Genomic DNA, 21,585 nt, shown 5'->3' with positions numbered 1-21,585 from the left:
GTCGTATCTACATGAATGTGAATTGAGAAATAAATTTAGAATATTTGAGTTGAATAAAATATATTTTATATATATTTTTTTAATTTTAAGTAACTTATTGGAGTTTTTGTGTTTATTTAGTAAAATGAAGGTGACATATTGATGTGCTTCTCTTCTACTTCTACTCGAGTATCAAAAATATTTTTTTAATGAGTAACTTAAGATTCAAATTTTTTTAAAAATCAATACTCGCGGGTGGAAGATCTATTAAACAATCTTTTAAAATAATAATTTGATCTATTAAACAATCTTTTAAAATAATAATTTGATCTAATAAAAAACGAAAGATCTAATAAATAACCTTTTAAGATAATAATTTGTTCTTGAATCAAATTAAATTTTTATAAAAAATTATTAATAAAATAATCAGAATTTAATAAATAAATAAAAAAATTGGTTGAAAATAATTATGTTGAAAAAAGCAAAACCAAAAAATTGAAAATTATATTAGGAAGAAATATTAGGGGTTTCTAAAAAGAGAAGGAAGTGGCATAACTAAGTGTCAGTCCCAACAAGAATCACGGGTTGACAGTTATAAAACCGCCAAGATTGCGATCGGCATTGCCATATTAGCATTAGCATTAGCATTAGCATTAGCATTAGCATTAGCATGAGCATGAGAGTCCACTGATGATCACACCCTTCCCCCTCTCACTCTGTTCCCCCCAAAACACCAGAAACCCCAAATTACTTCCAACAACACCAATCAAAACCCAACCAAATTATCTAACAAAACATCCATTAATCGGCGGTTTTGATCCGGCCGCCCAATAATGGATGTGTTGTTCGTACCTGAGAAAGGAGAGGCCTTCGCCATTGAAGTTGGTTTCTTCGATACCGTTTTGGAAATCAAAGAGAAGATTCAAAAATATCACCATATCCCCATCCCCAAACAAACCCTAATCTTCAATGGCCACGTCCTCCAAGACGACCGCGACGTTGAATTCTGCGAAATCCTCCAGCATTCTCGCATTCAACTCCTCGTAGCTTCCGAATCCCAAAACAATTCCCAATCCCAACCCCAATCCCAACCCCAAATCGACCCGAACCATTCAATCGGGCGCCTCAAACAGAGGATCCACGACATCAACTCTGTGGGCCCCATCAACGGGATCATGCTCCAATCCAACGCCTCCACTACTGAGTTACAGGATCAACGTTCCTTGCGTGACAGCGAGATGTCGGAGAATTCCGAAGTTGAGGTTTGTTTACGGCCGTCGCCTACGGTTTCGACCGCTGCGCCCGGGATGACAACGCCGCCGCCGCCGCCACAGCCGTCGACAACAACAGCAGCGGCTGGGACGGTGGCAACGAGTGGGTCGTCGAAGAACAAGTTGAAAGTAATGGTGCAACCGAAATTTGGGAACTCAAAGATACCAATGGAAGTGAACCCAACCGATAACGTGGGGGAATTAAAGAAAGAGCTGCAAAAGCTACAGCAGAGACTACATTTTCATCTGCCACCGGAGGGTTTCTTTTTCATTTATGACCGCGATGTTATGGACGAAGACCGGTCCTTCCGTTGGCATGGTGTGGCCCAGGGCGATACAATTGAGATCTTCAATGGCAGCGTTTCTGGCGGATCTTAATGACCCTCAGATTAGTAGGTATCACCACCCTTTTCTTTTTTGCTCCCTATCTTTTCTGGAGTTAGTCTAGTTTTTTGAGACTGTTCTTTAGGGTTTTGATTTTCCTTTTTTGTTCTGAAAAAATTGAGATTCGTAAATAATACACACATACTTGTAGTTTGATGTTTCTGATTCAATATGACGTTAATTTTGGAAGACAGATGGGTTTGTGGTATACCCATAAAGGAATGCATTGAAGTATAAAAGAAATTTCGTGTATGGGGTTTAATGGCAGAAGAGGGCAGCCATGGAAGGCTGGTGGCAATTGTTTGGACACTTCTGCTTCTGTGTTTAGTTACAGCAGAAACCCTAGTTGGGAGGGAATAATACCAACCTGTATACACACACCTACATAGCAAGAGTTTGGAAGGAACTCCTTAGTAACCCTATCAAACAAATAGGGATTATAATTAATATAATTCCTCTTTCTAACCGTCCAGATCCACCGCTTTATTGTTCTTGTCTTGTCCTCGGATAGATTTTTATGAAACCTCTCTTCCTGGGAGAGGTTTCCTTTCACCATAAGCCCTCGGGGAATAGGGAGAGGCTTCCTTTCATCATAAGCCCTCGGGGAATAGGGGAGGCTTCCTTTCATCATAAGCCCTCGGGGAATAGGGGAGGCTTCATTTCATCATAAGTCCTCGGGGAATAGGGGAGGCAAGTCCTCGGGGAATAGGGGAGACTTCCTTTCATCATAAGCCCTCGAGGAATATGGGTAGAAGCAATAACAAGAAGCCCTCAGGAGAATAGGGAGAGGTTTCCTTTCATCACAAGCCCTCCAGGAGGGCCAACAGTCTCTTCTTTGATGTTTCAGTCTCTTCTTTGATGTTTCAGTCTCTTCTTTGATGTTTCTTTAACTGATCCTAATAGATTTGAGAGGTAGGATCTCACCATCCACACCTTTTACTATTTATATTTAAAAAAAAACTATTTATATTTAAAAAAAAGAGAGAAAAAAAAGTGGTTAAAGAGGTTGAAATATGAAAGTGGTTGGGCAACCAAAGCAATCCCCTATCATCCCAAAATTGAATTATTGTTTTAAGTATCCCTAACTATGATTATTAATTTAATATAACCAATGCTTACAGATTACTTGTCACATTAAAGAAAATAAATTAATAATTCAATACGCCTCATCACGCACCGGACGGGTCCACTTTCATTGAATTCAAATCTGTGGTCGCATAAGTTAAGTTCCCACTAAATAGATTTAATATAATTATATAATGGTCATGGATAGATTTAATTAAATTAAATCATACCTAATTAATTTGTTTTCTAAGAGGCTAATTATTTTGGAAAAAATATAATATTTCAACGACCCCGCTTTTGAATAAATAAATAAATAAATAAGGTAATGACGTGGTATTTGCACTCTGGTCCCCGTTCTTATCGCTTCCCTCTATCTCCCGTTTATTTCTGTAGCTTGCATTACACGTGTCATCCATTGAATGGTACTATTTTACCGCACCGACGAAACTGTTCTTGTTGTCAACTATAAATACCGTCCTCCGAAACCCTTTCTATCATTCTGCGTTCCTCAAACTGTTCTTTGAATCGATCGCCTTTTAACTCTCTCAAGGTCTGTCTGTGTTTTCTTTTCTTTTTTTTTTTCTCTCTTTTTTACTTGATTCTTTATTATTCTCCTATTTTTTGTGTACTTCTGATTCCCATGCGTTTTTGGTTTTTTTGTTCTTGTGAATTGCTCTATTGTTTGTTCTTTTTGGTCTGCCGATCTTAAGTCTTTACGCGATATCGGGAGTCTGAACGATTCATTATACGATTGTAATTGGTGGATTGAGACGTTTTAGGGTTCCGATTCAGTGCTATTTTTCTCTAGGCTTTAGCTACTGTATGGTTCTTGTGATTTTAGGGGAAGGAGTTCTTAATTTCTTGTTTTCGTTCTGGCAGATGCAAATCTTCGTTAAAACCCTAACCGGCAAGACCATCACCCTTGAGGTCGAGTCTTCTGATACGATCGACAACGTGAAGGCGAAGATCCAGGATAAGGAAGGAATTCCTCCGGATCAGCAACGTCTGATCTTCGCCGGCAAGCAACTCGAAGATGGCCGTACCTTGGCCGACTACAACATCCAGAAGGAGTCGACCCTTCACCTGGTCCTCCGTCTTCGTGGTGGCATGCAAATTTTCGTCAAGACACTGACCGGCAAGACCATTACGCTTGAGGTCGAGTCGTCTGATACCATTGACAACGTGAAGGCGAAAATCCAGGATAAGGAAGGCATTCCCCCGGACCAGCAGCGTCTTATCTTTGCCGGAAAGCAACTTGAGGATGGCCGTACCTTGGCCGACTACAACATCCAGAAGGAGTCGACTCTCCACCTGGTACTCCGTCTTCGTGGTGGTATGCAAATCTTCGTCAAGACCCTGACTGGTAAAACCATCACACTCGAGGTCGAATCCTCTGATACCATCGACAATGTGAAGGCCAAGATCCAGGACAAGGAGGGGATCCCCCCTGACCAACAAAGGCTTATTTTCGCCGGGAAGCAACTAGAGGATGGTCGTACCCTTGCCGATTATAATATCCAGAAGGAGTCGACCCTCCACCTTGTGTTGCGTCTTCGTGGTGGTATGCAGATTTTCGTCAAGACGTTGACCGGCAAGACCATCACCCTAGAGGTGGAGAGTTCGGACACCATTGACAACGTCAAGGCTAAGATCCAAGACAAGGAGGGAATCCCACCAGACCAGCAGAGGCTGATCTTCGCCGGAAAACAGCTGGAAGATGGAAGGACTCTGGCTGACTACAACATCCAGAAGGAGTCAACCTTACACTTGGTGCTCCGTCTCAGGGGTGGGATGCAGATCTTCGTGAAGACCTTGACTGGGAAGACCATCACCTTGGAGGTGGAGAGCTCTGACACGATTGATAATGTGAAAGCGAAAATTCAGGACAAGGAGGGCATCCCTCCGGATCAGCAGAGGCTGATCTTCGCAGGGAAGCAGCTGGAGGATGGAAGGACCCTCGCTGATTACAACATTCAGAAGGAGTCCACTCTTCACCTCGTCCTGCGTCTCCGTGGTGGTTTTTAGACGGTGTTGTTGTTGGTTTGGGCATTGTGCTTCTCTTCTTGAATGCTTTCTAATATGTTAAACAGCGGCCAGTAGGCCTTATTGTTGCTGTCAAATAAAATCGAATTCTCAAAATGTTGTGTTTGTGTTTATATGGATTGTGTACTTGTTTCCAATGAAATGAACTTCCGAATTGTGCATTGCATTGTGGTATATTCACTGAATTATGATCCCCTGCAAGTGAATGATCCTTCGGTAAGACCGTGAGAAAGGCTTGAGGACTCTGAAACCACCGTGGGGGAAGGCAACGCCTTGGCCATAACATCAGCAAGCTAGAGGTTGCTGAATTTTAATAAATAAAGCTAAGCACACTGTTGACGAATAGTTCGATTCTGCAAATTTTTGTTCTCAAACAGGCGCAGAAGAAGAGAGCAGAGATAATATTAAATCAGGAATCATGAGGTTTCATTTGGTGGAATTCCAATTACAAGATTTCTGGTTCAACCGAGTGAGACACATGAAAGTTCGTCTGAGACACTCCACTTTTCAGAAGTGGGAACTATCTTAGAATTTCCCAATTTTGCTGATTAAGAAGCATTTCTTCGTCTCCATTCGTCTCGGACTTATTTTATAACAATGATGGTTCAATGACCATTTTATTGTTCATCTAATTATTTAATTAATATTTCGAGAGTTTGGTAAAAATGCTGCGTAAATAATTTATACCGTGGAAAGCAATACAAAATAATTTAATGACATGCGACCATAATAACGAGAATATCGTGAAATAGATTTCTAGGCGATACAGAGAATACGACAGTTTGGGTCATGATGGCTATGTTTAGGGCGCGCTCCCCTAGCTCAGGCGAGGAGTGCCGATGCTAGTTTTTGCCAGGTAAGTCCTGAGTCGAGTTCGAAAAGTGGATGAAGTTAAGCCCATGGAAGGATAGCACACAACCATTGGGCAAGTTGTGTTTTGTTGTGTGCTTATGCTCCAAGTCTCAGAGACCGAGGAAGGTTCCGATATTCATTCTAAAAACACGAACAAGTCAGCAGGTCAAGCGAACAACCAGTCTAATATTCGGGTCGTCATCTAGACGATGCAGAGATTAAGTCGGAGAGAATGTCACAATCAACGATACAATTGTGTGCCCTCAGGAAAGTCATCGAGGACAACGACTAGATTAAGTGGAAGAGAGTGCCACAATTTCATTGAAAGAAAGTAGGTTGTGACCCCACGCAAGACCGACAAGGGGCGACCCTTGGCCCTTGTGACACTTGCATATGTCACAATAAAGGCGAGCGTTCATCCAAATTTCAAAGATCCATTCAAATGAGACAGTAAGCACAGCGAAGGACGGGCTGAAAAATGGCCACAATAAATGCGAGCGTTTCAAGATGAGTGTCTTTGGCGACTTCCAAATTTCAAAGATCCATTCAAATGAGACAATAAGCACAGCCGAAGGATGGGCTGAAAAATGGCCCCAAAAAATCTGAACCATAATAGCCTATCACTTGCGAAGGATCATACACAAAGTGCAAGTACAAAAGAATTTCCTATGGCTATAGCTCCATCTAAAAGGAAAATGCGTAGAATTAAAAGGTGTATCCAAGACAAAGCCACCTGAAGTCGTCAAGCAGTTCTGGTATATCCATTATATGTACCAGAGCAGAAAAGCTATTAACAATAGCTGATTGTCAAATAAACCCTAATCCATCATGACAGAATCTGTCAACTCAAGATCGATATGTAGGCACTATTTGGAAAATACCTCAAAAACAATCAGGAAAGGAAGTAGAGCTTTATAATACATAATTCTCATAAAACAAACAAATGTTAATATTGAGTTGAATTACACTTGGAGTCAGATCAGGAAATAGAAAGAACTATCCAGTCATTTACCATATAGATTGATGCCAGGACGAAAAGTACATCAGGATCGAAGTACATGTTATTAACCCTTGATGATGAAGTTACAAGTCGAATATCAGTTCTGGCTTCTAATTACACGTTGCTCTGTTTGTAAAGCTTGGTGTCAAGTACTTGCTTCCCACACATAGCACAAACCCCTGCCAAGCACAACGCGAATATGTCACACATAAATGCATTGTAACCACATGTGCAGATATGAAAACAAAAATAAATTTCCATTTGCAATTCATACCTTTGCTGTAAGCACATGTGTGACAATACTTGCCATCCTGGTGTACTTGCTGCTTACAAATTATGCACTTGGTGTTTCCATAAGGAGTCCACCTACAGGTAACAACATTCAGAATAGAAACTAGACTTGCAAGCCTTTACATACGATGTACTTAATTGAGGACTATGTTATTGACAAACAGAACATCATATAACAAGGAATGAGCCAGAGGAGAGCTGGGTTGATCAGTTCAACATCAGAGATCTATTAATCATATGTAATGCAAACAACAGCATCATATACCCAATTTAATCTCCTTGATACAAGATCTCATTCAATTAGTAACAGGGATGTATAATGCGTAAACATTACATAACATCTACTGATTGGCTTGACATCAAGGATCGATTAGTCATTCATATGCAAAGGATGATAATATCATATATCTAGGTTAATCTCCTAATTACAAGATCTCATTCAATTAATCACTACTCTTTATCTCCAGAATTCATACAATCACAAGAATGAACTCCTAGATAAAAGATCAACTTGGTCTCTAGATTGAAGCCAGAGCATATACGATCGTGTACACGAACTTTGTAAAATAAACCCTAATTCATAATTCTGGGTTAATGTTTAGACTGAAACGGAGAGATACTCCACTTCTTTCCCGCAAATGAGAAAAAATTGAACAATAAAGGACGAACATGAACCAGTGAAGGGTAAAAAAGCCCTAAATTGAAATTAAAATGTCAATTTAATTGATAAGCTCAAATACGGAAGAAATAATTGAGAAGAACAAACCTTTTCTTCTTGGAGAGGAGCTTGTTTTCGTTAATTTTACGGCCACCGCTTTCTTGTGTGTTGCTTGCACCTTCTTTCCACTTATCCGGCACTATCACCTTCGATAGCTTCTTTTCACCTACATTCACAACTCCCAACAACTCAGTAACCCGCAAACTAACAGCGAAATTTCTCATAGTCAGGATTCGTAATAAATTGACAGAAGCTAGTGATGCAAGATGAGAGAAAGAGGCTTACACTTCTCGCAGACCATGGTTGTCGTTCCAAACTACTTGATCAGGCGATGCTGAAATCGAATATACCAATGAAAGTAATCGGAGCCCTAATTGGAGACCCTATGGAGGAAGAGATTTCGACAACTTTTCGTCCAAATTGTGAAAGGTAAGAGGAGGGCCCAAAATTTATACCAATAGATCGGTTTTAAATTAAATTAAATTAAATTAATTTAGAAGTTAATGAATGAAAATTAAGAACTGAGGCCATAGTAATTTTATTTTATTGATATTTTTAGGTTAAATTAAAAAAAAAAAAAAAAAAAAAAAAAAAAAAAAAAAAAAAAAAAAAAAAAAAAAANAAAGTCAAGAGTGGTTCCCTAACATACTCCGGCTTCGTCTACCCGATATATATATCCCCTCTGCACACTCCCCGTCGCGCTTCTACCAAAAAAATGGCGACTTTTTCCAGTTTCCCGCACTCTCTCCTCATAGCTCTCCTTCTCACCGTCGTCGGTCGAAATTCTGTAGCATCCTCTGGCTCCGATCTAGTTGCAGAGCTTCTCGCCCTCCAATCCCGATCGGATTCTGGTGTGATCCATCTCGACGACCAGTCAGTCTCCCGTTTCCTTTCGTCACCGAAAAGCCCTAGACCTTATTCACTCCTCATTTTCTTCGATGCCTTACAGCTTCACGACAAGTCAGAGCTCCACCTCAAAGAACTCCGCCGTGAATTTGGGCTTGTCTCGTCCTCCTTCATCACCAACAACCCCGATCCCTCTTCTTCTTCTCGCTCCAAATTATTCTTCTGTGAAATTGAGTTCAAAGAGTCCCAACCTAGTTTCTCCCTTTTCGGTGTTAATGCCCTCCCCCATGTCCGTTTGATTGGCCCCAATCAAACGCCCAAGAAGTCCGACCAAATGGAACAGAGCGACTATTCCAGATTGGCTGAATCCATGGCGGAATTTGTAGAGTCGAAGACGTCGCTTGTCGTTGGTCCGATCCATCGACCCCCAATGTTTTCCAAGAATCAAATTACCTTTCTTGTCATTGCGATGTTAATTTCGGCGCCATTTGCTTTGAAAAAGATCATTGCGGGTGAGACGTTGCTCAACGACCGGAAGGTCTGGCTGATTGGGGCGATCTTTATCTACTTTTTCAGTGTTGCGGGTACAATGCATAACATTATTCGGAAAATGCCCATGTTTATGACCGACCGGAACGATCCCTCCAAGCTGATATTCTTCTATCAAGGCTCAGGAATGCAGCTTGGTGCGGAGGGGTTTGCTGTGGGTTTCTTATATACGATTGTTGGCTTGCTTTTGGCTTTCATTACTCATGTGCTTGTCAAGGTCAGGAATGTGAATACGCAGCGGGTCGTCATGTTGGTTGCGCTCTTTGTGTCATTTTGGGCAGTGAAGAAAGTCGTGTATTTGGATAACTGGAAGACAGGTTATGGAATTCATGGATATTGGCCATCAAGTTGGAATTGATTTCAGTAAGAGTGCCTTTTCTGTTTAGCTGAATGTGAGAGAAGTTCTCGTCCATGAAACTGGTAGCTGTTGAAGTTAAATTTTGTTGTTTTAACCATACGACTTTGATAAGATGCTGCTTTATGAATGACGCTCAATTCTTCTTGAAAACTATTTATTGAAGTACTTTTTGACGTTAATTAGATAATTTTGCATTCCGCAGTTCATTATTGCAGGTTTGAGTGATAATCAACTCTCTTTTGCTTTTCTTTTTCTAGTTTAATGCTTCTCTATACATTTCCTAACCTTACTCTCCGAATATTACGTTCTCTTCCAGAAAAATTACAAAATTCTCAAGTAGGATCAACTCACAGTCCTGAATTTGTGTAGTTGGTAGGCTAGTTTGTTCCATTTTTCCTTTTGATGAGCAAATGCAATGACAGCGCATATATATTTTGAATATGTTATGTTGTTGTTTCACCCTCCTGGTTTCATAGATTATTTTACACTAAATTGATGTTTTAAATTGCTTGCTCTTTTCTCATCAGGTGATTTAACGTTTATCAATAGTCAGTGTTATCCACAGCCACATTATTTTCTGATCCCATTGTGTCACTAGGAAAGGATTGCATTGTAGTTAGCATCTTGTATGCCTTGGTCTTTTTTTGATCTATGTTACACCTTATTGCATATTTTTTTGATCTAGTATATTATGCCTTATTGGCTAACAATCGATGGGTCAATCCTATAGAGAGCTTGCTTCTTTTGATATTACTTTTGAAATCTGTCTCGGATGAACTATAGCTTGATCGAACCCGGTTAATGTTAGAACTTTTTTCTTGTTGGCTCAAGTGGTTGATTGAAATCTTGTTTACATATCGTTTTACTCTGTCACATGTTATGTTTCATGGTGTTGAATTTGAAATCACCAGGTTCTACAAAATCATCCTAGGCTGGTTCAATGGTTAAACGCTCAAATTATAAACTTAAATATCTTTGAAGACATGAATTTTGACCATAACACCTACCCTGGATCTCAAATATTGGTCAAGTCTTCAGAGACCCTGCGATATTACTGGTCATGTTTTTAGAGAACAAATGTTGTATGATTAGATAGTTTGGCCTATGAATATGAAACTTAAGGTTCAAATATAGAATGGTAGTAAAAACAAATGTGTTTAGTTATACTTTTGAGATGAATTGAGAGTTTTTAGGATGGGAAGCTTATCATTATCCTAGTCTTTATGATTCTGAAGTTTTGGTGATAACTGGCAGTACGACTATGATTATTGATGTGGATCAATGGGGTACACTTGCAAAGAGATAGGGTGCGGGATATGTGTAATGCCCCAGATCCACCGCTAGCAGATATTGTCCTCTTTGGGCTTTCCCTTTCAAGTTTCCCGTCAAGGCTTTAAAATGCTTCTGTTAGGGGAAGGTTTCCACACCCTTATAAATTATAGTTTGTTCTCCTCCCCAACCAATGTGGGACATCACAATATGAGTCATATTGGTTCTTGATATTTCCTCCATGTTTTCTTATTTGGAAGATATTACCCCATGTATTAATCTATAGCTTTTGATTAACACAACGATTTTTGTATTTATCATCAGTTGATTAGTCGCGTTCCTTGTATTAGTTCGTCTTGCTGAAACTACTGTCTTACTGGAAACTGTCTCAGATGAACTCAACCATGTTTGATTACTAGAACCTCATGTTTGATTTTACTAGAACCTCATGAGAGCTTAAACTCAGAAGATTTTATTCGAAAAGACTGATGTTTTCCCATCATTTGGGAGTAGTGATTGGACGAAATGGATTTTAGATCTGTGATTTAGATTTACCTGTTCCTTTTGGACATCTCTGTTCATGTTCTGGGTTCCTTCCATCTCTGCTTGGTTTAGATGGAGTACTTTGATAGGGGAAGCGTAGGAATATATATGGCTAATGAAGAAAATACATTAAAGATATCATATCTTCATCCTTTCACTCCCACTCTATTTACAGCCAATCTCCAATAATAAATTTCCTAGCTAATTATTAAGGTACCCTTGATAACCTAACGATATTTCTCATTCTATCCTAATAGCATTCCTATTATTTTGGTGTTCATGAATTATATATATATATATATATATATATATATATATGTGTGTAAAGGTGTGGCAATGTGGCCCTGGTGAGTTCTTTTTGCTGTCCAGCACGAAACTGAATTTCCCACTGCTATAATTCTGTTGAATCTGCGTTTGATCCTTTGTTTTGAACGTGATTATTATATCTATGTTTTGTTAGAATCACGAACTTCTACAATGGTATGATATTGTCTACTTTGAGCTTAAGTTCTTACTTTTGGTTTTCCCAAAAGGTTTCATTCCGACGAAGATAATATGTTTTTGCTTATAAACTCATGATTTTCTTCTTAATTAGTCAACTATTCCTCTTAGTAATCCTCAACAACAATATTCACATATTTTTGAATTCCTACCGTCGATTGCTTTGATTTTGTTGAATCTGCTTTTGATTGTTTGGTTTATGTTATGTTCAATACCCACGGGTCAATGGGATCTTGCTAGGTTCACCCGACACAGTTTGCGAGACTAGGCTTCAAACAGAAAAACTTTGTCTGCACCCCCACGCTTTAGTCTCGGTTTCATTATCTTTGGAGTTTTGAAAGTTCAACCTTACTAGATTTATGACTAAACTTTTAATATATAGTTTTAATATCACAAATCATGCTTCCCATATCAGGACCGAATGGCGATTGATTTGAAGAAGAAGAAGAAGACGATCTTAGTATGTGCAATTCTTTAGTGGGTACCATCATTCTCATCTACGAACACACAACCATACCCCATTTTCATTTATTTATTAGTATTATTGCAGCGACGTGCTTCCAATCACCCACCAAAATCCCAAGCTCAATAACTCCGAGTTTCCAGTATTTCATTGTTATCCATATGGTATGCACGAAATATGGAATTAAAACACGTCCAGGAATCAAACTAAAAGATCATAACAATTTGTTTACTTACAACTAATTCAGATCCATTTGGTAGGGCAAGACGTCAGCTTAAAAGGTATTATAATGCAAATGCCACCCTGCACTCATTATAATATCATTCATTTCTCCTCTTAATTTCAACTTTGCTCATACTCAAATCTTTTGCAGTTCAATGATCTGGGTTTTGTTGCATCCTAAAAATGATACCCATGTTTCCCTCCTTTCTCTGTTCCACCTTAATTCTCCCATTCCTTTTCTAACAAACAAATGCCATCACAATTACCTCCATCACTCTTCCTCTCTCAACCATGTCTTCTAAGCTCAAAGGAATCTACAAAAGTTTCAAATACGTCACGCAAATTTTCGGTAACTTTTTCTTTTCTTCTTTTAATTTTTTTCTTATTAAACTATCACTAAACTCAAAAGTTTATACGATTGCAGCAATGAAAGATCGCGAGATGGAAATTGGTTATCCGACCGATGTGAAACATGTATCTCACATCGGGTTGGATAATTCATCGCCGTCCGGTCCCGCCCCTAGCTGGGTATATGCTCTGCTCCCTCTTCAATCAAAATAAATAAATAAATTTGCTGTTCCCAAGAATTATGTTGATCCCAATAACGCAGATCAAGGAATTCAAAGGCGGCGAGGTTAGTGAAGGGAGAGATTCGAGTGCAACCGCTGTAACTGCCGTGTCTCATTGGTCCACTCCTTCACAAGGTAACTAACTAACTTCTGGTCGTTTTATGTTTGGAAGTTTAAGGGGTTGTTGGATGATGAAAGTCCGCTAATTTAGGGAATGATCGGAAGTTTAAGGGGTTGTTGGATGATGAAAGTCCGCTAATTTAGGGAATGATCGTAGGATTATAATCCAGGAATACTCTCTCTATCGTGTGAGGCCTTTTGAGAAACCAAAAGTAAAAACATGAGAGCTTATGCTCAAAGTGGACAATATCATGTCATTGTGGAGAGTTGTATTCGTCTAATAGTGGTGACCAAATTTAACATAGATTTGTGTGTCGGATGGGCAGATTTTGATGTTTCAATAGGCTACCAATCGGCGTCGGACATATCGTTGGAGCTTCGGCAGCCACAACTTCCAAAGAAACCAAAGAAAAAAAAGAGCTGCAAGCATACCTCCTCCTCAACAACAACAAACTCAAAACCTTCCTGAAATAAATATACACTTTTTGGTTTGGTTTTGTTCCAATTCATATATTCACTTTTAATAAATTTCCCGAATTATCGACTAAAATCTCTGATTTTTCGTTTTTTTTTTTTTTTTTCGTTTCCATTTTAAGAATTAAATTATTTAATTATTTAAAAAGAACAAGAAAGCAGCAACATGGATGATGGTTGGAGAGGCCCAAGCGTCGACAGCCCAATAGTGAATTCGGAGGCCCGAGCCCATGTTCAGTTTAGATGGGCCTGAGCCCAAATAAAATATAGAAGTATGTGGGGTGGGGTGCATAATATTTACCCCCCACGTGGCTTCTTTAAATGGTGAGATTAATTGGAAGAGTGGTAAAAAAAAAAAAGAAAAAAGGGGTTATTTATTGAAGTGGATGGAAGAGGGAGATGGTGTGACAGTATATTTTGAATGTGGTGAAGAACCATATTTACTGTGTTCTGCATACTCCTTCCTTCTCACAATCTTCAATCTTGTCACCTTTTGTTTTCAAATTCTTTTTTCCATTTAATACCAATAAATTTGAAAGTTACTAATTCCCTTCTTGCCCTTTCCTTCGATTTCCGTTTTAAAAACGAGTTTAACTAAATGAAGTGTACTTAGTCTAACATCCCTCGAACTAAGACAAACCCATTAGGAAGTCTTGTCGACCCAAACCAATAAGAGTCAAAGAGCGTGGACGATGCATGTTACCTATAAAATTATCGAAAATTGTTTGGAGGAGTCTCACATTACTTTATATGTAAGAAATACATTTCTATTGGTACAAGACATGATTGAAAACCAAAAACAACATTATTAAAATTTAGACTCAAAGTGGAGATTCGTTGTTCCTAACATGTTATTAGAGTTCCACGAGCCTTAAAGATGCTCTATGATATAGTTTGTTCCACGTCAAGCTCAAAATTCAACAAAATAAAAACTCATAGATAAGACAAATGGAAAAGAACCCAATAGACGATAGTGACAATAGATAGGGACGGTGACGATGCACAATGAAGAGAAAAACAAACAATTTTAATATTTAAATATATATATCATCCCAATAATTTGTAAATAATGAAAAATATATATTTCTAAAATGGTATAACTAAAGTTGAATGAGTGTAATAAAATCCAAACTACTGTACACACCACGACAACAGTGGGTTTATTTATTTATTTTATTTATTTATTTTATTTATTTATTTATTTATTTATTTATTGGAGTAGCTATTAAATAGTGGGTTTTAAAAATTGAAGGTTTAATGATAATGGAAAATAAAAGATTGGGTCACGTCAAATCAACATAATAATTACCATAGTATTCACAGTGCTGAAATCTCTTGGAAAGGTAAATGGTGAAAAATGGGATTTCAGCGATACCTGGGGGGTTAAAACTCCAAAGTAAAAAAAAAAAAAACAGTAAATCGGAGAGGGTGTTAATTAAATGCTGGATCTGAATGTTGTTGATTTTTCAGGTGATTTTTTTATTATTATTATTATTTTTTTCTATTTTAAATATTATACTTATTTATTAAAGAGTCTCCTTCAATATCCTTTTCCTTTCGGAATTTCCATCCAGAATTTATTTAATCTGCACCCATGTTGCCGACATGTCGGACTATGTTTCCCATCCACTTTCAATTTCAAGCTTTCCATTTCCATTTCCCTTCCTTTTCATTTTGGACACAAACTTAGGGTAACCATCCTTGTCTCCTCAAACGACACCATCGTTTTCCTTTTCAGCAATTATTTTATGATATCTTGGAGCGTACTCCTTAATTAAATTAAAAAGATTATATTTTTCCATAAGGATCGAGCATTGGAGACATGTCTTTATCTAATTCATGGATTCATCGCTTTCTCTCCGATTGCTTGGGGTTTCGGACCACACAAGACAAGCTGAACCACCAGGGTCCGATGTGAAGGAGGAGGCAGAGGAGAGAGACCCGTCGTCTTCTTTCCATATCATCTCCTCATAATATTTAAGATCATAATAAAACATATGCCCATTCTACCCTCCACCCATTTAAATAAAAATATTTATATGTACATTAGTGTATATAAATAAAAAAGGATAAACAGGGGACCATTGCATTAAGATTAGGGGTGAATAGTGATGGATGAAACAGTTTGCAGAGGGGAGTGATGGAATTCAGGAGGCTTGGGGTCCTAATTTAATAAATAATTATGTATTCTCTACCCTCACCAAACCAAAAAAAAAAACATTTATGTATTTGGGACACATCTGTCTCCTTTCACTGCCCCAATATTCAATTTTCTTCCCAACAAATATTTATACAATCCTCACAAAAAAGAAAAAAAAAAAAAACATTAGATGCGCAAATCTCGAAGAAAAAAAAGAATCTACTCGACTTGAACGTTGTGTTTCTCAATTTGGGACCAGAGTAATAGCGGCCCCAAAAAGAGCGATACAACATTTGTTTGGAATTACTTGTTTAGGATTGTTGGGAGTCAGTCTCACATTTGAAATTATAAATAAGGTAAAATCAGGAGAGTTCATACTTAAAGTCATCCCGTCAATACTGGAATGCAAAAGAGATAAAGTTGATGTTTTTTATATTTAGAAAGATGCGGATGTGAAGGCATTGAATGAATGAAATGATTTGTTTTGGGGGTGTTGTACTACTCCAAGGTGACATCATGAAGTTAGGGTTTGTAATGAAGTAAAGGCATATCGAATTGAGAGGCCGTTTTGATGGGGAAATAAGAGGTTTTAAAAATGATGTATTTAATGTGTTGAGAGTGTGAAAGAGAGAGGTTGAAGATAGTAAATTATGGAGTAATTCTTTTCACCATACCCTATCTCTTTATGTGTCCATTAAATGAATTTTGATACCCTCTTAAACACCCTCTCTGCAAATCTCACCAACCTTTCTTTATTCTGTCCTCCTCATATTGCCATTGCCATTGCCATTGCCATTGCCTCTCCATTGATGAGTGAGGTGTTGTTGTTGTGTATCAGCTTTTGGTGTGACTTCATTGGGATGACCATCTGACTCAACCCAACTCAACTCAACTCGGTTAGTTTCTAATTCTATTATTTGTATTAAATGTACCAATAAAAATCAATGTGTGTTGCATGTTGTTGTTCATATATTGAAGGTGGTGGTGAAGGGGTTTGATCATAATAAGAAGTGGAATTTCGGGGAAGATGTTCGATCCAGATATGTTCCATACACTACACCCTCACCATCATATGTTTGACATGGCGTTTAATACCTCCGAAAACGAGTTGGAACATGTGAGAGATGATGATTTTGAGTCCAAATCAGGACCTGAAATCACCTTCGAGCCGCCTTGTGAGAGTGAGCATCAACAACGCGCCAAGAAGAGACGTTACAATCGCCATACACACCTCCAAATCCAAGAAATGGAAGCGTAAGCAATTGTTAAACCTTAATGATTATGTGGAATAAATCAAATTATATGGAGTTTGTTATTGTTGTTGTTGTGTCAGATTCTTTAAGGAATGTCCGCACCCAGATGACAAGCAGAGAATGGATCTTAGCCGCGAGCTGGGGTTAGAGCCATTGCAAGTCAAGTTTTGGTTTCAGAACAAACGCACCCAAATGAAGGTTCAAAACCCTTTTCTTTATTTATTCTTTATGCAATAATTATGGATTTACAAGAAAGGAATACTAACTCCATGGTAGGAGCCTTTTGGGCTCAAAGCAAACTATCAGAATTTATGCTTAAAGTGAATAATATCATAGAGAGTCTTGTTTGTATAACAAACCTAACCTTTGTTTTCTCTTTCAATGTGAGAAGGCTCAACAGGAAAGACATGAAAATGCCATTTTGAAAGCCGAAAATGAAAAGCTTCGAGCTGAGAATACTCGCTATAGAGAAGCATTCGCACACTCCACCTGCCCCAACTGTGGATCCTCCGCCACTGCCCTCGGCGAGATGTCCTTCGACGACCAACATTTGCGCATTGAAAATTCTCGTTTGCGAGATGAGGTACGAGTGGTTAGGGTTTATGTCTCACCCAACACATTCATGTTTTAAATTGTCACAGCTCCTTCCAAGATTTGTTGATAGATACGAGTAGAAAGCTGTGACATTACTGCCCAACATTTATTGCAAATTTATTAATCACCAATAAAGCCCAAATTCCTTTCCTTTTCGATTAATTTTTTTTTTTATTATTATTATTAAAATTAGTTCAATAATAATAATAATAATTTTTGTTTAAAGTTTAGCTGATTTGTAGCTGTTATTGATGATATGACACAGATGGAGCGAATGAGTGGATATGGCCTGAAATCCACGAAGTCTGTCCCTTCTTCGTACTTTCACCTGCCGTCCAATGCTCCACAGACGTCGGGTTTCGTGGGGGAAATGTATGGAGCATGCGACTTTCTCCGCTCAATTTCCCGACCTTCAGAAGCCGACAAGCCAATCATTGTAGAACTGGCGGTTTCCGGCATGGAGGAATTGAGCCGAATGGCTCAGGCCGGAGAACCGTTGTGGGTTCCGGCTGATACCAAGTCAAGTGAGGTGGTTCTTAACGAAGCAGAGTATTTGAGTTGTTTTGGGGGCAGAGTTGGCCCCAAACCCTTGGGCTTTAGAACCGAAGCTTCTCGAGTTTCGGCTATTGTGTTCATGAACCATATTAAGCTCGTGGATATTTTAATGGACGCTGTACGTTTGTGTCTAATTCTAATCCTTAATTTGTTTTCAATTCTAATCAATGTAAAATTAATTATATGTTTGTTTGTTTCTTAGACGCAATGGTCCACTCTGTTCTGCGGCATTGTTTCCAGGGCGTCCACGGTCGAAGTTCTTTCCCCTGGCCTACCCGGAAACTTCAACGGCGCCTTGCACCTGGTACTAAAACTAAATTCTTTTTAAGAGTTTATGTTCAAAGTGGACAATATCGTAACATTGTGATGATTTTGGGTTGGCAGATGAGTGCTGAATTCCAAGTCCCGTCGCCACTTGTTCCGACACGTGAAAACTACTTTGTAAGATACTGCAAACAGCAGGGGGATGGGGTATGGGCGGTGGCTGATGTTTCCTTGGACACCTTGAGGCCCTGTTCCATGCCAAGGACCAGAAGGAGACCCTCTGGTTGTTTGATTCAACAATTGCCCAACGGCTATTCAAAGGTGTTGTTCTTTAATTCTAGTTCCAACCATTATGAACACCTACGGGTGCTGATGATGGCCTTATTTTTCAGATCACTTGGGTGGAACATGTTGAGGCGGACGAAACTGGTGTCCCGACAATGTACAGACCGCTCTTTAATTCAGGCCTCGCTTTTGGGGCTAAACGATGGGTTGCTACTTTAGATAGGCAATCTGAACGGTTTGCCACATCAATCGCCACCTCCATATCCACCGGCGATCTACGCGGTTCTACTCTAACTCTACTCTAAATCATTCCTCTGTTTTCATCATTTATCAGTAACTTAATGCTATTCCCACCAATGAATTATGGCAGTCATATCGAGTATTGAAGGGAGGAAGAGTATGCTGAAGCTAGCAGAGAGAATGGTGACGAGCTTTTGCGCTGGCGTTGGCGCGTCGAGTGTACACGCTTGGACGGCGTTACCAATCGCCGCTGGTGATGATGTTCGAGTTGTAACGAGGAAGAGCACCGACGAACCAGGGCGACCACCTGGTGTTGTGCTGAGCGCCGCCACTTCTTTTTGGATCCCTGTTCCACCTAAGGCTGTGTTTGATTTCCTTCGGAAAGAGAAATCTCGAAGCGAGGTACCCATACATACATCAAGATATTCAAATGCTTAGATTTTTAAATTTCAAGTGCTGAAATATTTGGAATGTGTTTTTTTTTTTAGTGGGATATTCTGTCGAATGGGGGCTTAGTCCAGGAAATGGCGCACATAGCCAACGGCCGCCACACCGGGAATTGTGTTTCCTTGCTCCGTGTCAATGTCAGTAAGATTTTTTTTTATTATTTGGGGTTTTCAACACAATAAATTGCTGAAAATTGTAAATGTGTTTTATAGAGTGCAAATTCGAGCCAGAGCAATATGCTGATACTACAAGAAAGCTGCACCGACTCTACAGGATCCTACGTTATTTATGCTCCGGTGGACACTGTTGCAATGAACGTGGTGCTAAGCGGTTGTGATCCGGATTACGTGGCACTTCTACCGTCAGGATTCGCCATACTCCCTGACGGACCTGCCGGGGCCAACGGCGGGGAAATTCTGGAGCTGGGCTCCGGTGGGTCACTCATCACGGTGGCATTTCAAATCCTGGTTGATTCAGTTCCAACAGCTAGACTTTCAATTGGATCAGTGGCCACCGTGAATAGCTTGATTAAGTGCACGGTTGAGAGGATCAGAGCCGCTGTGATGCGGGAAAATCCCTAAAACGCCCCGTTTTTAAGTTTTTTCTTTTTAAACTACGGTAACAATATTCTCAAATCTAGTGTCGTAATTTCACGTAACATCTTATAATTTGAAATATGGAGGTGCTTAATTAATTGGGTTTTTTGGTTTGGATAAGCNCCATACATACATCAAGATATTCAAATGCTTAGATTTTTAAATTTCAAGTGCTGAAATATTTGGAATGTGTTTTTTTTTTTAGTGGGATATTCTGTCGAATGGGGGCTTAGTCCAGGAAATGGCGCACATAGCCAACGGCCGCCACACCGGGAATTGTGTTTCCTTGCTCCGTGTCAATGTCAGTAAGATTTTTTTTTATTATTTGGGGTTTTCAACACAATAAATTGCTGAAAATTGTAAATGTGTTTTATAGAGTGCAAATTCGAGCCAGAGCAATATGCTGATACTACAAGAAAGCTGCACCGACTCTACAGGATCCTACGTTATTTATGCTCCGGTGGACACTGTTGCAATGAACGTGGTGCTAAGCGGTTGTGATCCGGATTACGTGGCACTTCTACCGTCAGGATTCGCCATACTCCCTGACGGACCTGCCGGGGCCAACGGCGGGGAAATTCTGGAGCTGGGCTCCGGTGGGTCACTCATCACGGTGGCATTTCAAATCCTGGTTGATTCAGTTCCAACAGCTAGACTTTCAATTGGATCAGTGGCCACCGTGAATAGCTTGATTAAGTGCACGGTTGAGAGGATCAGAGCCGCTGTGATGCGGGAAAATCCCTAAAACGCCCCGTTTTTAAGTTTTTTCTTTTTAAACTACGGTAACAATATTCTCAAATCTAGTGTCGTAATTTCACGTAACATCTTATAATTTGAAATATGGAGGTGCTTAATTAATTGGGTTTTTTGGTTTGGATAAGCAGTAGGTGAGGAAGAGGAAGAGGAGGAGTCGAGAAGTCAAGAACGCACCTTGAAAAAGCACTTTCCGGGAGACGAATGGGAAATGGTTTGTAGGGGTTGGAAGAATCAGAGAGGATCGAGGAGGTTCGGGCATTGACTTTACTCCAACCTTCAACTTCAATAACGAAATTTTCTTCTTCTAAGTTTAGTGTTTGGTGGTTTTGAAATTCTCTTGTTCTTATTGTTCTTAGGTTCCGGTGGTTAATTGTATTTTGAATTTTGTCATTAGGTTGGTGGTAATAATATTTAGAGACTCATTCTAAAATTCCTACTTTTATTAACCATTTTAATTAATTAAACTACAAATTCTTAATTATTTTATTTGTCGTTAAAATATAATATTTGGAAAATATATTTAGTTATGAAATATATATTCAAATATTATATCTTAATATTCTTTATTTATAATTATTTTATTCGCAATATTAAATTGATTTATATTTTCTTTATGGGTAGGTATTAGTTGATAGCCTATATCCTATTTAAAGCTTATGAATATCAATAACAATACACTCCTCCCATCCCAATTCTATTTCTATTTCTCATATGTAATATGGTATCAAAGCATCGATCTTAGTATTAGAGTCCAAGGGGAGTATTAACCTAGAGCCAAACCCTAACTCAATCATTAAGCCTTTACAGTCGCCGATCATCCAATATCAAGAATACGTTATAAGCATCTTTAAATTTCTCACCAAGTTCAAAGGTGACATATTCAAGATGTTCGTATTTTCTTTCACAACCTCTCAAGTGATCTAGAGCACCGATCTTGG

General features: G+C 39.0%; 6 protein-coding genes across 7 annotated transcripts; 5 read left to right on the top strand and 1 right to left on the bottom strand.

The window, feature by feature from the left end:
* The first annotated feature begins 812 nt into the window (after positions 1–812).
* LOC111803047 (biquitin domain-containing protein 7SL RNA1-like) lies at positions 813–1,628 on the top strand. Its single transcript, XM_023687299.1, has 2 exons — positions 813–1,294; positions 1,355–1,628. The coding sequence occupies exons 1-2, from the start codon at positions 813–815 to the stop codon at positions 1,626–1,628; spliced, it is 756 nt and encodes a 251-aa protein (XP_023543067.1).
* A 1,556-nt stretch (positions 1,629–3,184) lies between these two features.
* On the top strand, positions 3,185–4,916 carry LOC111803940 (polyubiquitin). The gene is made up of 2 exons (XM_023688563.1): positions 3,185–3,249; positions 3,579–4,916. Exon 2 carries the CDS (start codon positions 3,579–3,581, stop codon positions 4,722–4,724), a length of 1,146 nt encoding a protein of 381 aa, XP_023544331.1. The 5' UTR covers positions 3,185–3,249; the 3' UTR covers positions 4,725–4,916.
* A 1,568-nt stretch (positions 4,917–6,484) lies between these two features.
* LOC111803235 (cysteine-rich PDZ-binding protein) lies at positions 6,485–8,121 on the bottom strand. Its single transcript, XM_023687552.1, has 4 exons — positions 7,889–8,121; positions 7,652–7,769; positions 6,869–6,960; positions 6,485–6,773 (listed from the first exon to the last, which is right to left on the bottom strand). The coding sequence occupies exons 1-4, from the start codon at positions 7,902–7,904 to the stop codon at positions 6,709–6,711; spliced, it is 291 nt and encodes a 96-aa protein (XP_023543320.1). The 5' UTR covers positions 7,905–8,121; the 3' UTR covers positions 6,485–6,708.
* A 134-nt stretch (positions 8,122–8,255) lies between these two features.
* Positions 8,256–9,570, top strand: LOC111804459 (probable dolichyl-diphosphooligosaccharide--protein glycosyltransferase subunit 3B). Its single transcript, XM_023689266.1, has one exon. It carries the CDS (start codon positions 8,319–8,321, stop codon positions 9,354–9,356), a length of 1,038 nt encoding a protein of 345 aa, XP_023545034.1. The 5' UTR covers positions 8,256–8,318; the 3' UTR covers positions 9,357–9,570.
* Positions 9,571–12,476: 2,906 nt separating this feature from the next.
* On the top strand, positions 12,477–13,497 carry LOC111803111 (CRIB domain-containing protein RIC10-like; the record flags this gene model as incomplete). Its single annotated transcript, XM_023687384.1, has 4 exons — positions 12,477–12,703; positions 12,779–12,882; positions 12,965–13,058; positions 13,370–13,497. Coding segments are annotated over exons 1-4 (384 nt in total), but the record flags the coding sequence as incomplete, so codon positions are not given.
* A 2,971-nt stretch (positions 13,498–16,468) lies between these two features.
* Positions 16,469–21,077, top strand: LOC111803287 (homeobox-leucine zipper protein MERISTEM L1). Of its 2 annotated transcripts, XM_023687620.1 has the most exons (13): positions 16,469–16,553; positions 16,636–16,911; positions 16,991–17,108; positions 17,302–17,493; positions 17,770–18,177; positions 18,262–18,363; positions 18,444–18,644; positions 18,716–18,890; positions 18,979–19,250; positions 19,337–19,432; positions 19,508–19,727; positions 20,422–20,673; positions 20,776–21,077. In XM_023687620.1, the coding sequence occupies exons 2-12, from the start codon at positions 16,685–16,687 to the stop codon at positions 20,634–20,636; spliced, it is 2,226 nt and encodes a 741-aa protein (XP_023543388.1). In that variant the 5' UTR covers positions 16,469–16,553; positions 16,636–16,684; the 3' UTR covers positions 20,637–20,673; positions 20,776–21,077. The 2 variants fall into 2 exon arrangements, with proteins under 2 accessions (XP_023543388.1, XP_023543387.1); XM_023687619.1 differs by lacking the exon at positions 20,422–20,673 and having other exon boundaries at positions 19,508–19,913.
* Positions 21,078–21,585: the final 508 nt, after the last annotated feature.

This window comes from Cucurbita pepo, chromosome LG10 (genome assembly GCF_002806865.2).
Source record: "Cucurbita pepo subsp. pepo cultivar mu-cu-16 chromosome LG10, ASM280686v2, whole genome shotgun sequence".
Taxonomy (NCBI): Eukaryota; Viridiplantae; Streptophyta; class Magnoliopsida; order Cucurbitales; family Cucurbitaceae; genus Cucurbita; species Cucurbita pepo.
This window is presented reverse-complemented; position numbering and strand designations above follow the sequence as displayed.